The sequence below is a fragment of the Mauremys mutica genome, chromosome 2 (genome assembly GCF_020497125.1).
Source record: "Mauremys mutica isolate MM-2020 ecotype Southern chromosome 2, ASM2049712v1, whole genome shotgun sequence".
NCBI lineage: Eukaryota > Metazoa > Chordata > Testudines > Geoemydidae > Mauremys > Mauremys mutica.
In genome coordinates this window covers 47645384-47660680 of record NC_059073.1, presented here as the reverse complement: position 1 = coordinate 47660680, position 15297 = coordinate 47645384, and the positions used below count along the sequence as shown (strand labels likewise).

Genomic DNA, 15297 nt, shown 5'->3' with positions numbered 1-15297 from the left:
CAGGTAGGTGCTTTCAACCTTTAAAAATCTGGCCTTTAGTTGATATTTGGGAACCAAATGTTACCCACATGTGGTGATGTGAAAAAATACCAAGGCCCTGGATAGGGAGGCAAAATAACGATTGACAAAGGCAATCCGTATTGGTATATGAAAGGAAACTGAAGAAGTTTTGACCAGTCCAGGAAATCAATTAGTCTTGAAGTCAGGTAATTCTAAAGAATAAATTTATACACAAGAGAAAAGAACAAAAATTTAGAATTAAAAACTAATATTACTACAAATAGGAAGTGTCATACTAGAAACACTGAGATGTGATTGCTGAAGCTACTAGCACCTATTATTTGCAATGGTTGTTATTAAAATGTAAATAGCATAATGACAACCATCTGCATACTGGTAACCAAGGTTAATAAAGATGTGCTAAGACTAGTAAAATAAGGTTTTAAAAAGGAAATAAAGGCATGAAACTTGGTTTACAAGAAAAAGTGTCAGATTCAGGCAATCAGAGTAGCAGCCAAACCAAGTTTATGAGCTGCTATGATGCTTCAAGCAGACACATGCAGAAGGTTTTTTTTAACACTAAAAACGTGTCTGAGCATTATAATTTTTGGAGGGAGGAATGGCGGTTCAAATATGTCAGGGAATCAAGTCTCCTGTGGCCGCTCACTCAGTGTATCTCATCAGCCAGGGGAGAGCTGCCTTGCATGGGGGATGCGGGGAGGGTCGTGCACGCTGCCCTCAGGAACGCAGGGATGGGACGCGAGTGCTGAGAGCTGCTGCCCTGCCAGGGGCGCGGGGGCATGACTGTGTAACCACCGCAGCCTCGGGCTCATGCCACTGGGGGTCACTGGCCCCCTCTGCCACCGCCAGGCGGTGCCTCCACCCTGGTCTAAGCCCCGGCTCCTACTCCCGGCCGTGACTTCGCCCCTCTCCCGCCCGCTCTTGCTCGCACCGCGCACGCGCAGTGTGGCCCTGTCGCGTCCCCCCGCTTTCAGCCCGGAGAGCGGGAAGCGGCGAGCAGCGTTAGCCCGCCTGAGGGCAGCGGCGCGCTGTCCCGGAGCATGCGCGGCGGCGCGCTAGGTAACGGGCAAGCGTTAGGGCCATGGCGGAGCGGCTGCTGCTGCGGGCGCGGCGGGGCGGTCGCGGGACCCGCTCGGTGTCGCTCCGCGGGATGCAGCTGCAGCGCGTACCCCGGGGCCTGGCGAGCCTCCCGGGGCTGCGGGCCCTGAGCCTGCGCGACAACGAGCTGCGCTGTCTGCCCGTCGAGCTGGGCGGCCTGAGCCGGGTGAGGCCCCGCAGGCGGCTGGCCCCAGCGTGTAGGCGGGCGGATGCGGCCCCACGAGCCCAGTGTCTGCGCTGCGGAGGCGCCGGAGAGCCCGCCCGCTGCGATTCGCCAGGGCTGGAGCCAGCCACCCGCCCCGGGCACGGCCTCTGAGCATCTCCCACGGCTCCTGGCCCGCCCCTCCGTGCCCGTGGCGCTGCCCTGTCTCCCCAGCGCATTCCCGGCGCCGCGGCCCCTTGCCTGCTCCCCGCGTGGGGCGCTCACTGGTAGAATGTCTGCCCTGTGGGAGACCTGGGTTTGATTCCCTGCTCATAGAAAGCTAGTTTGCGGGTCATGCTAGTTGATGCTGTGGGGCCCCGTCCCGTTTTATAATCCAGGCCCCTTTTCTCGATAAGAACTAAAAATCTCAAAAGCCGGGATGGGAGTTGTGGCAACTCCGGATGTGGAAAGAAGAGCTTATCTCAAGACCTCAGGTGGTGCAGAGATCCTTTGACTGTAGCTGCTAGCTGACATCAAGCCCCCTCCCTGTGAAACTTCTAGAAAGTGCAGGAGTCTGGGCTCATTCTTACTCCCATTTGCATCATATTTTAATAAACTTTTTTAGTAACTTTAGCTGAAATAAGTGGTCAGTCCTGACACTATAACATAACAGTAAGGTGCACACAGTTAGGCCTGGTCTACACTAAGGGGGCGGTCGAACTAAGGTACGCAACTTCAGCTACGCGAATAGCGTAGCTGAAGTCGAAGTACCTTAGTTCGGGCTACTCACCCGTCCAGACGCCGCGGGAACGAAGTCCGTGGCTCCCCCGTCGACTCCACCACTGCCATTCACGGTGGTGGAGTTCCGGAGTCGACGGGAGCGCGTCCGGAGTTCGAACTATCGCGTCTAATCTAGATTAGACGTGATAGTTCGAACTCTGAGAAGTCGAACGCCGCCCGTCGACCCGGCAGGTATGTGTAGACCTACCCTTAGAAAAACACATTGTCTCAAACCCCTAGGTTTTAGTTGGTCATCTTTTATTGTAGGTCCTCCTTGGTGTCATTCAGATTTTTGAACACCCTGGTTAATGGCAAATATCTATAGTGACTGAATTGCCCAGTAATACCTATCTAATCTATCCAGAATTAATTGAGATGACAAATTAAACTGTATTTGTAATACAAATTATTTGGTTCTTGAGGTTTGATCAGATTAAATAAGGATTAAATTAACCAGCTATTGGATCACATGGAATGTGCTGAGTACAATGTATGTATGTATGGTGGGGAATAGTTTCATACTGTTTATTACCATATATGTAGCTAGGGTGTGCCAAGTTTTCCATTCTAAGATTATATTTTTAATGGATCAGAATCTTGATAGTGGAAGTTTGACTACAGGCTTAAATTTGGCTTTATCATGGTTCAGCGTGGGATTAATATAAATGTCTTTAAACAAATTTTTAAAAAAATATTCTGGTAAAATTCAAACTACTTTACTTTAAAAATACTCAAAACCTGTAATTGTGGCAAGAAAACAAAGGCATATATTTTCCATTATTTTAAAAAGGATTTTTACTCTGTGCTTAGGGGACATGGGGAAGTGCTGATTATCCCACAATGTAATCTGGAGATGTCCTGAGGCAGAGCCTTTGCTATTCAATGTGTGTGATTCTGGAAGTCTCTTCATTGTTGTATCCTAGGGTTTATCTGTGTCAGCCTCTGGGTTTTAGATTATTTTAGGGCTGTCGATTAATCACAGTTAACTCAAGTGATTAACTCAAAAAAATGAACGGATTAAAAAATTAATCACAATTGTACTGTTAATAGAATACCAACTGAAATTTATTAAATATTTTTGGATGTTTTTCTACATTTTCAAATATAATGATTTTTATTACAACACAAAATACAAAGTGTATATTGCTCACTTTATATTATTTTTATTACAAATATTTGTACTGTAAAAATAATAAACAAATACTATTTTTAAATTCACCTCATAAATACTGTAGTGCAATCTCTTTATCGTGAAAGTGTAACTTACAAATGTAGACTTTTTTGTTACATAACTGCACTCAAAAACAAAACAACATAAAACTTTAGAGCCTACAAGTCCACTCAGTCCTACTTCTTGTTCAGCCAATTGCTAAGACAAACAAGTTTGTTTAGATTTATGGGAGATACTGCTGACTGTTTCTTATTTACAATGTCACCTGAAAGTGAGAACAGGCGTTTGCATGGCACTTTTGTAGCCAGCGTTGCAAGGTATTTATGTGCCAGATATGCTAAACATTCATATGCCCCTTCATGTTTTGGCAACCATTCCAGAGGACATGCTTCCATGCTGATGATGCTTGTTTAAAAAAAAATGTGTTAATTAAATTTCTGACTGAACTCCTTGGGGAAGAATTGTATGTCCCCTACTTTGTTTTACCCACATTCTGCCATATATTTCATGTTATAGCAGTCTTGGATGATGACACACGTTCATGTTAAGAACACTTTCACTGCAGATTTCACAGAATGCAAGGAAGTTCCCAATGTGAGATTTCTAAAGATGGCTATGGCACTCGACCCAAGGTTTAAGAATCTGAAGTGCCTTCCAAAATCTAAGAGGGTCGAGGTGTGGAGCATTCAGAAGTCTTAAAAGAGCAACACTCCAATGCGGAAACAACAGAACCCGAACCAACAAAAAAGAAAATCAGCCTTATGATGGTGGCATCTGACTCAGATGATGAAAATGAACATGCATCGGTCCACTCTGCTTTGGATCATTATTGAGCAGAACCTGTCATCAGCATGGACACATGTCTTCTGGAATGGAGGTTGAAGCATGAAGGGACATGTGAATCTTTAGCGCATCTGGCATGTAAATATCTTGTGATGCCGGCTACAACAGTGCCATGCGAAAACTTGTTCTCACTTTCAGGTGACTTTGTAAACAAGCTGTGGGGCAGTATTATCTCCTGCAAATTGTAACCAAAGTTGTTTGAGTGATTGGTTGTAGTAGGACCAAGTGGACTTGTAGGCTCTAAAGTTTTATATTGTTTTATTTTTGAATTCAGTTATTTTTGTACATAATTTTACATTTGTAAGTTCAACTTTCATAACTCCTCACTTAAAGTTGTCCCGGTTAACGTTGTTTCGTTGTTATGTTGCTGATCAGTTAGGGAACATGCTTGTTTAAAGTTGTGCAATGTTCTCTTTTAACATTGTTTGGCAGCTGCCTGTTTTGTCTGCTGCTTGCCTGGTGGAGCTAACGTGGGAGCTTGGAACCAGGGTGGACCGGCAGCCCCCCTATCAGCTCCCCCATCAGCTCCCCGCTCCCCTAAGTTCCCTGTGCAGCAGCTGCCTGCAGTTCAGCTGTCCCTCCCTGCACTGCCATGTGTTGCTCCTGCCCTCTGCCTTGGAGCTGCTCCCTGAGACTCTTGCTTGCTGTGCAGGGGGGAGGGAAGGAAGAGGGGGCTAATGTCAGGGTGTCCCCCTGCATCCTGCTTACCCCATCTTCCCTAGAGCAGGGGGGACACACCGGGGCTCAGGATGGAAGTCGGTCTCAACAAGCTGATGTAATTAACAAGTCAGTGTACTTAAAGGGAAAATGCGCTTATTGCTCTCTAACACATACTCCCTCCATTCCTGCTGCCTTGTAGAGTGAGAGAGTTAACCCTTGAGGGCTCAGCCAATTGCTAGTTCATCATTTAGCAGTAAGGGAAATATCCCACCCTCTGACTCCTCCACCTCAACCAGGCTTCACAATCATCATCACTGTATACCAGTATTAAATTGTTTGTGTAAAACGTATACTGTGTGTGTGTGTGTGTGTGTGTGTGTATATATATATATATACACATATATATATATACACACTCACACACACACATATAAATATCAAATATAAATATAAATATATATATATATAAATATATATATATATAAATATAAATATATATATATATAAAAAATACAGTCTTTTGTCTGGAGAAAAAAAATTCCCTGGAACCTAACCCCCCTCATTTACATTAATTCTTATGGGGAAATTGGATTCGCTTAACATCGTTTCGCTTAAAGTCTCATTTTTCAGAACATAACTACAACGTTAAGTGAGGAGTTACTGTATTAGGTTGTAATAAAAAATAAATATAAAATGAGCACTGTACACTTTGTATTCTTTGTTCTAATTAAAATCAATATATTTGAAAATGTAGAAAACATCCAAAATATTTAAATAAATGGTATTCTATTATTAACAGTGCGATTAATTGTGATTAATTTCTTAAATTGCTTGACAGCCCTAATTTATTTTCGTAATATGTGTAAGGTATGTGAGTTTTTCTGGGGTCTGAAGATTAGTTTGGGTGTGCAAATATGTATATGTCCTAAATAAACTACACTAATTCCTAGATGTGATTGAGCATTCCTTCACCTTTATCCCTTCAGAAATTATTGAAATTCCAAGGCAAAACTGTTCTTAGTTACACCCGTAACTATTGATTTCAAGAGAGTTATTCTGCATTTACATTTGCGTAAATGAGAACAGAATCCAGCCGCTTTTCTTAGTATTGTTGGTTTGTTATATATTTTGTTGGCAGCTTAATTAGTTGTTTTATGTTAACTGATTAGAAGAGTAAAATGGGATTTTCCTAAAACTAATCTTATGCTATATGAAATTGTTTTATTATATGTACTTTGAATATATGCATTAATTTTCTGTAATATAGGGAGAATAGAAGGGAAATTTAATAAAGGTCTTAATTTCCTGGGCACTTGTGCTTAAAATGTGATCAGCTTGTGTTTTTCAGTCTTTCTTTGCTAAGGAGGATACAGTGTGTAAGAACATCTATAAATATCTCTTTATAGTTGACGGAACTAAATTTGGGAAACAATATCTTTGAGGAAGTTCCAGAACAGCTGAAATATCTCAGTTCACTGCAAAAGCTTCACTTGTTTGGAAATAAAATTACTACAATATCACCCACAATATTTGGTAAGTCAATGTCAAATCAAAACACAAGTAAGTAATTTAGAGTGTTTTTAGACCTAAACTATAATAATACATTAGCTATTTCATATATTCGGAGTGAACAGGATTGTTTGGTAAAGTGTGTGGTTTTTTTCATACCTGTTTTAAAACTGATTACTCTGTATGGAAAAAGTTACCTGTTAATGCAGTTGTCAGTTTTCTTTATATGCCTGGTTAAATTAGTTATGTGACCAGTGGCAAGGGTGTTGGAGCCTTCCCAAAAGTGTGTGTGTGGGGGGGAGGGGGGGCAGGGTCCCCACCCTCCAAGGCACTGCTCCTGGCCAAGCTGGAAATCAGAGCGGGGCTAGGAAGCCCCCCTGCCCCCTCCCTCTTCCCCAGCTGCAGTGGGGATGGGGCCGGGGCCAAAAGCAACCCCCTGCCTGTGTCTCAGGCCCCATGCCCAGGGCAGGTGGAGGGACGAAGGCTCCCCACAGCTGCCCATGCGGCTCTCCCTGACCCGACTCCAGCCGGGGAGTGCCTTGGAGCTGCAGCCCGGCCGTGGTAAGAGCTGTGTGGGAAGCTATGGGGAACGGCGACTCTCCATCTGCCCGCGGTGCAGGGGGCCTGAGGAGAGCAGGTGGACAGTCCATGCCGCGGATCCCCACAGCTGCCTTACTACTGCCTTACCACAGCTGGGCTACTGCTTTCAAGCACCCCCCTCCCCCCGGCTGGAGCCGGGTTGGGGAGAGCCACGCAAGCAGCTGTGGGGAGCTGGTGCAGAGTCGTGGACCCTCCACCTCCATCTGCCCTGCGCCAGTCGGGGAGCCTGGTGAGTAGGGACATGGCCTGGGGGCTGCTTTCAGCCCCCCCGCACGGAGGGCAGGCTGAGAGTCTCCCATAACTTGGCTGGGCTCCATGGCTGCTGGCCTGGCAGGGGGCATGGGGCCTTGGAGGGAAAGGGGGTGAAGTTTGCCCCCTCGAGTGGGAGGGCCATGGCCCTCTGGGCCCCCCATTCCGGTGCCACTGAAGTGGTAAGAGTAAGCATTAGCAACAGTCTGACTCAATTCTCCTTAACAACATTCTCTGAAATACCTATATACCTAAGCTTTGCCATCTCGGATAGAACTAGTGATGTTATGCCTTCAGTAGTTGCCTATGGTAGATATTTCACAAGGAAGCAAAAATTTCCTAAAATGCATCTACCTGGTTGTACAGTATTGTACAAACTGTGGGGGATTACTTCCTGCTTCTGCTTGAGATGCTATTATTTTGGCATTTATAACTAAAAATACAAATGTGGTTACTAATAAATTTTTCCAGCTTCTTTTATTTTAAAAATCTACCTAGTATTTGACTCCTTCACCAGAGGTCTGCCAAAAAATAACATTTATTTATTTATTATCATGTTTATTTCAGTAGTGCTCAGAGGCCCTTATCAGGATTGCAACCTAATTGTGTTGGCTGATGCAGAAACATTAACCATAGGAACAGTTTACCAAAGACTGTGATGAATTTCTCTATCACTGGAAATTATTAAATCAAGACTGGCTATCTTTCTAAAAGATATACTTTAGTTAAAATGAATTAATTTGGTGAAGTCCTCTGGGCTATGTTATGCAGGAGGTTAGAGTAGATGATCACAGTGGTCCCTTCTTGGCTTATAACCTATGAAGGCAGAGCTGTACAACAAGTCAGAATGAAACCACCTATCATCATGGCAAGATTAAATAACCTCACAGCTCAAAAGTAAAGAAAATGTCCTCAAAAATCTGTGCAAAGCCAAAGTTTTCACACAGGTCTACTTTATAGCTGAATGAATGAATGAATGACAGCTATTATTAACAACCATTTGCAAAAAAAGCAAGGAAGAAACTATGGTAAGTCATAAAAAGAGGTGCGTGCCATAAGTATGCTATCTTTCTGTGATGGAATAATTGCACCCCAAAGTCAGTATACTACATCAATACCAGCATATGTTATGAAAGAGCAATGATTCATTATCCTTACAGTGTCTGTCTTCAGAAAGAATATATATAAAAGTGTCAAATTTTTTTTTGTATCCAGTGTTGTTGTAGCCATGTTTGTCCCAGGATATGAGGGAGACAAGGGAGGCAAGGTAGTATCTTTTATTGGACCAGCTTCTGTCGGTGAAATAAACGAGTGTTTTTGCTGCACAGAGCTCTTTTTCATGTCTGGGAAAAGTATGCAGAGTATCACAAGATGGAACAAATAGTTTAGTATAAGTAGTTAGTACGTATTCTAAGGGACCATTTAGGGTGAAGTGGCCCATTAACAGTTCTGTAGTCATAAGAGGGGGATTGCTCAGTTACAAATTGTTGTAATAAGCCATAAATCCAGTGTCTTTATTAAGATAATGGTTTTTAGTGTCTAGCAAAGTTATGAATTTAAGCTCCCAGGCTTATTTTTTGAAAGTGTTGTGCAAATTTCTCTTGAGAATGAGGACTGATAGCTCAGGGAAAGTTATCGCTTTATGAAAAGTGTTCACCCTGAGGTTATATGGTGTTTTTTCCTTTTATCATTTTCTGCCATGAGTTCATTTGAGAGCATAGTGACTGTCCGGTTTCGCCCACATACTTGCTATTGGAGCATTTTGTTCACTGGACAAGGTACACCACATGTTGTGAAAGGTATGTATAGGCCGCAAGGATCTTGATAGGCGTATTGTGGGGGGTGTTGATCATTATAGCAGTGGAGATGTGTTTGCAGGTTTTGCATCTGTTGTTCTGGCAAGGTCTGATGCCGCTTTGAGCTGATGTGTCCTGGTCTGTGGGACACACCAAGAAAACTATTATTTACAGCCAAGCACTCAGATAACACAGAATATGCTCAAAGGATCTTATATTTAGCTGTGACACTGTGCATAGCTTTCCCAGGCAGACCTGAAGAAGAGCTCTGTGTAGCTTGAAAGCTTCTCTCTCTCACCAATGGAAATTGGTCCAGTAAAAGATATTACCTCACCTTAACAAAATCCTAATAATTTTACAGTCCTTTCACATGCAAAGCTCCCATTGACTTCAGTATAAATTGTGCATACTTAAAGTCTGCAGCATCTGTATGTTAATTTAGGGAAGTTAAACTTTACTCATCAGCTGATCTAGTAATTTGACAGGATATTAACCTGTTATAAATGCCTGCCTTGTAAGCACTCTGCAAGGCGCAGTGGGAAAAGTAAAGAGAGTAGGTTGCTAACCTGCAAGATGGGGGTGGTTATGTGTGTGTCTAAGGAGAAGACCGAGAGAGAGTGAGTGTAAAGATGAATAAAAATTGTACATTTTATATTCATTTGGATAAGAATGTATTTCTTACAGATGGATTAGAAAAATTGATATTTCTCAATCTGAACAACAACAAGCTTAAATATCTTCCTCCAGAAATACACAGGTAATTTTGGTTATTATGTAGCTTACCCTGTGTTGGCTATATACTGTACACATTATACTCATGTACAGTCTTTGTGGACATTAGATGCAGTAGTTGCCTATGGTTATCATTTTGACAAACCACTAATTTCAACTGCTGGGAAAGCTTCTGCTACGTTTTCATTTACAGTTGAGCACCAAGAAATAAAATCTGTAGGTGCTTTTTTGTTTTTAAAGTGCTCATTTCCCTTATATATACTCACTCTTATATAGTCAGGTTACCTTTTTGATACTTTTCTGGGAAGGGATGCAATATAAAGTCCTCCTCATTCTCAGGAATGGAATATAATTGTCTCAAAATACTTCTTTGTAAATCTTTTGAGAGTTAGGGTTCTGACTTGGTTCCCTCACACAGGCCTTCCAGCTAATAATTCTACTAAAGCAATCTTTTTAATATTCTCTCTGAACAGTTTGGCTTTTGTGTGTTATCTTTTAAAATATGCTGAACTACAAAATCGGAGCTGTGTACTGTTTCGTATTACCATATATATCTCATTTCTTGTGTTTTAGCGAATGAAACTAGGTACAGCTATACTATTTCTTTCTAATTTTTATCCCAATCTTCTTTTATACCAAGAACCTTTCAAGAAAGCCTCAGCATGTTAAGTTGTGAACATTATTGCAGAAGTTAAGCTTGTGAGATTAAGAAGCATAACCTGGGTTATGCTGTTATTACGATTGTGCCACTTAGGCTAGGTACTGCGTAGGAGGATGTCATGGTTTCTTCCCTAGAGATGTGCAGTCTAACAGATAAAACAAAAACAAAAGCCCCAAACCCCAGACTAAGGGTGGGAGTTTGGGAGGGCTGAATTCCAGATGAAGACTGGCCTCAGGAGAAGAGTTGTGCAGGGTCTTAGTGGTAAGGACTAGAACAGGGGTCGGCAACCGTTCAGAAGTGGTGTGCCGAGTCTTCGTTTATTCATTCTAATTTAAGGTTTCGCATGCCAGTAATACATTTTAATATTTTTAGAAGGTCTCTTTCTATAAGTCTATAATATATAACTAAATTATTGTTGTGTGTAAAGTAAATAAGGTTTTTAAAATGTTTAAGATGCTTCATTTAAAATTAAATTAAAATGCAGAGCCCCCCGGACCGGTGGCCTGGACCCGGGCAGTGTGAGTGCCACTGAAAATCAGCTCACGTGCCACCTTTGGCACACGTGCCATAGGTTGCCTACCCGGGACTAGAAGTTTGAATTGGATGTGATGGGGAAGGACAAACCAGTGCTTTAGGAAGGCAAAGATATGCTTTAGGAATTATTTTGGGGAAGTTATGTGGCCTGTGATATACAAGGGATCAAGACTAGACGAACACAGTAGTCCTGTCTGGCTTTAGAATATACGAATCTTTGAAGTTGAGGGATTCAAGGACAGGGGATGACTTAGATGGGGCAAAGATGAGGATCTAACAACTGTATTTTTTTATGGGCTTGAAGGATATTATGGATGTCAGAGAAGCTGGAGAGGATGAAAGAGGTCTTTTGTAGACTAAAGGTTAATCTCATAAATATTGTGGAGGATACGCCCCCTCTGGCCTCTAGTTAGTCAAGTTTTTCTGACCAAGAAGTTCCTCTGTCTGTTCTGTAGTTGGGTGAATATGTTGTGATTTTCCTAGTGTGATGGTGTATATTTTCTTCAGTGCATTTTGAACAGGAGTTATTTTACCAAGTAAGCACATCAAAATTGTCTTAACTGTATAGAAGAAAATGTTCAGTATGTTCAAGAAGAATAACATTAAGTTGGAATGAAAAGTACAACATCTTTACTAACATTTCAGTTACTCAAGTAATCTTATCCTGTAAAAACATACCCTGTTTCAGACACACAGGACCATGTTCATCCGTGGTTGTAACGCCATTGATTTCAATGTTGAATTTGGCTCAAGATGTTTTCACATTGGAAAATGTTAAGAACCATTTTAGCAGAAAAGCAACAAATTATTTTAAAATAATCATGATTACATTCTGACATTTTTGTCTGATTTTCCTGTCCCCAGTTTCTTGATTTGCCTTTTCTGACCCATACATGTAGTTTGTGATCAATGATTTTTGTACCTTCAAATGCAAAATGCTCCATGCTATTATGTACTCAAAATGGGAAGAATCTAGTGATAGAATCTTTAAAAAAAAAATTGGAAAGATGAGTAAGAGGAAGAAAATATAAGTTCAGGTTATGTAAAGCGCTATGCACCAATAAGAACGGCCATACTGGGTCAGACCAAAGGTCTTTCTAGCCCCGTATCCTGTCTTCTGACAGTGGCCAATGCCAGGTGCCCCAGAGGGAATGAACAGAGCAGGTAATCATCAAGTGATCCATCCTCTGTTGCCCATTTCCAGCTTCTGGCAAACAGAGGTTGCGGACACCATGCTGGCTAATGGCCATTGATGGACCTATCCTCCATGAATTTATCTAGTTCTTTTTTGAACCGTGTTATGGGCTTGGCCTTCACAACATCCTCCGGCAAGGAGTTCCACAGATCGACTTGCGTTGTGTGAAAAAAACCTTCCTTTTGTTTGTTTTAAACCTGCTGCGTATTAATTTCATTTGGTGGCCCCATGTTCTTGTGTTATGAGAAGGAGTAAATAACACTTTCTCCACACCAGTCATGATTTTATTGGCCTACATCATATCCCCCCTTAGTCATCTTTTTTCCAAGCTGAAAAGTCCCAGTCTTATTAATCTCTCCACATATGGAAGCAGTTCCATACCCCTAATAATTTTTGTTGTCCTTTTCTGCACCTTTTCCAAGTCCAATATGTCTTTTTTGATATGGGGTGACCACATCTGCACGCAGTATTCAAGATGTGGGCATAGCATGGATTTATATAGAGGCAATATGATGTTTTTTGTCTTATTATCTATCCCTTTCTTAATGATTCCCAACATTCTGTTTGCTTTTTTGACTGCCACTGCACATTGAGTTGATGTTTTCAAAGAACTATCCACAATGACTCCAAGATCTCTTTCTTGAGCGGTAACAGATAATTTAGACCCTGTAATTTTATATGTATAGCTGTGATTATGTTTTCCAATCTGCATTACTTTGCATTTATCAACATTGAATTTCATCTGCCATTTTGTTGCCCAGTCACCCAGTATTCAGAGATCCTTTTGTAGCTCTTCGCAGTCTGCCTGGGACTTAAAAGTCTTGAGAAGTTATGTATCATCTGCAAATTTTGCCACCTCACTGTTTACCTCATTTTCCAGAGAATTGATTACTGGGCCCAGTCCTATTCAACATATTACAGTCCCCTGGAGGACACCACTATTTACCTCTCTCCATTCTGAACACTGACCATTTATTCCTGATATAACTAGATTAGGGATGGAAAATAGTAAACAGTTAAATGGTTAACGGTAAGTATTAGTCTCACTGGGTAACCACCCTAACCGTTAACCCTAGCTCTTTTAGGCCAGCGGGAGCAGCTCCAGTCCCAGGTGCGCCGGCCAGCTGGAGCAGCCCCAGCCTCAGCTGTGCCAGCTGGCGGGAACAGCCCCAGCGGCACCCGGCTGGCTGGTCAGCGGGAGCAGACCTGACCCTAGCCGCTGGTTGGCAGGAGCAACACCAGCTTCCGGCTACCCAGCGGGCATAACCCCAGCTGTGCCGGCCTCTAGAGCGACCCTGGGTGGACAGGAGCAGCCTCAGTCCCAGCTGCAGGCCGGCTGGCAGGAGTAGCTCCAGCCCCAGCTGTACCGGCCGGCAAGCGGGAGCATCCCCAGCCGTACTGTCTGGTTGGTCGGCGGAAGCAGCCCCAGCTGCGGCGGCTCGAATGACCCCAGCCCTAGCCACCGTCCGGTCATAGCAACAATTTCTTGTCAGTACCCCAACACCCATTCCCCACTGCAATCCCAGCTGGTCTTCCATGACTTATTCATTGACTGCTGCAGGGTGAGCATGTGTGTCTCACAAACACACTAAGCCCTGGTCTACACAACAAATTTATGTTTGTATAACTACGTCGCTCAGGGTGTGGATACTGACATAACTCCTGGTGTAGACAGCACTATGTTGACAGGAGGGCATTGTCCTTCGACATAGCTGCTGTCTCTTTGGGAGTTGGAGTACCTAAGCAAACAGGAGAAGCTCTCCCCTCAGCATAGGTAGTGTCTTCACTAAATGCTACAGTAGTATAGCTGGAGCACTATAAGTGTAGACAAGCCCATAGTTTATTTAATATGTATTAGTAATAGAGTGGATATAAAAATAATAAATGTTCGGAATTCAGACTGCATTTTCTCCTATGCTATTAACATCTCTGGCCAATTTCTTTGTTTTTGGAACCTTTAATAAAAGCAAACAGTTTGTGATTAATCACTATATACAGATGGATACTTTAAAAACATACTTAAAACATTTTGGGAAAGATGTGGACAAATGGGAGAAAGTCCGGAGAAGAACAACAAAAATGATTAAAGGTCTAAAACATGACCTGTGAGGAAAGATTGAAAAAATTGGGTTTGTTTAGTCTGAAGAAGAGAAGACTGAGTGGAGACATAACAGTTTTCAGGTACCTAAAAGGTTGTTACAAGGAGGAGAGCTTTCTCCTTAACTTCTGAGGATAGGACAAGAAACATTGGGCTTAAATTACAGCAAGGGTGGTTTAAGTTGGACATTAGGAAAAATGTCCTAACTGCCAAGGTTTGGAATAAGCATTGGAATAAGTCCCCTAGGAAGGTTGGGGAATCTCTGTCTTTGGAGATTTTAAAGAGCAGGTTAGACAAACACCTGCCAGGGATGGTCTAGATAATACTTAGTCCTGCCAGGAGTGCAGGGGACTGGACTAGATGACTTCTCAAGGTCTCTTGCAGTCCTATGATTCTGTGATTGTATGAAAACCCTTAACAATTACTCACTAGGGTTAGCCCTTAACAGTTGGCCAGCATAGAGTTCAGTTTGTATAAATGTTACTGAATATAAAAGTATATAATAAAAAATAGAAGTAATCCATGTACAGCAAATTCTACAGTAAAAGTTTAAATAAATTGATACATATTGTAGACTATATATTAAACGTACCATGGCTGTACACTGAAATACTTTATTAATTTCGCAGATTAGAAAATCTTGAAAACATGATCTTAAACAATAATCAGCTAGAAAGTATTCCTAAAGAGCTATGTTCCTTGCAAAAGCTCTCAGAACTCCATCTATCCCACAATTGTCTCATCACAGTACCTGAAGAGATTGGATACATGATGAATCTCAGAATGCTGTGCCTGTCAAGAAACCAAATAGGAGTGCTCCCTGACGTGAGTAATGTTGTGCTTTCAAAGGTAGTATTTTCTCTTTCAGTGAATATGGATATCTTAAGAAAGCATTTGAATAACACATCTATAAGGGTGGAATTTTCCAAAGTGCCTTAGTGATTTGGATGCACGTCACATTGTAAGTCATTTCAATGGGACTTTTATGACTAAGGCACATTTGATAATCCCACCCTTAGAGATATGTTGTTCAAATGCTGTTTTCTTGAGGAATATGGAGATCTCACATTTTATAAGGATTAATAGTTGATTTTGTTATTACTCAAAATAGGACCAAAACCTCATTGGTTAAATTAGAAAAGTAGGGGTCAAATTTTCAAAGGGCCCCAACTCAGCCTCTCTATCTTTGTGCACCTAGTTTTGATCTT

The 15297-nt window shown here is 42.2% G+C and overlaps 1 protein-coding gene across 3 annotated transcripts in view; it reads left to right on the top strand.

Annotated features, from left to right (window-relative positions):
* Positions 1-1102: 1102 nt before the first annotated feature.
* Positions 1103-15297, top strand: part of LRRC69 (leucine rich repeat containing 69) — a 40914-nt gene continuing 26719 nt past the window's right edge. For all 3 annotated transcript variants that reach the window (XM_045003069.1, XM_045003068.1, XM_045003067.1), the window contains exons 1-4: positions 1103-1285; positions 6122-6248; positions 9554-9626; positions 14719-14914. In XM_045003069.1, the coding sequence (XP_044859004.1) occupies positions 1103-1285; positions 6122-6248; positions 9554-9626; positions 14719-14914 (579 nt within the window). The remainder of the gene's footprint in view (positions 1286-6121; positions 6249-9553; positions 9627-14718; positions 14915-15297) is intronic.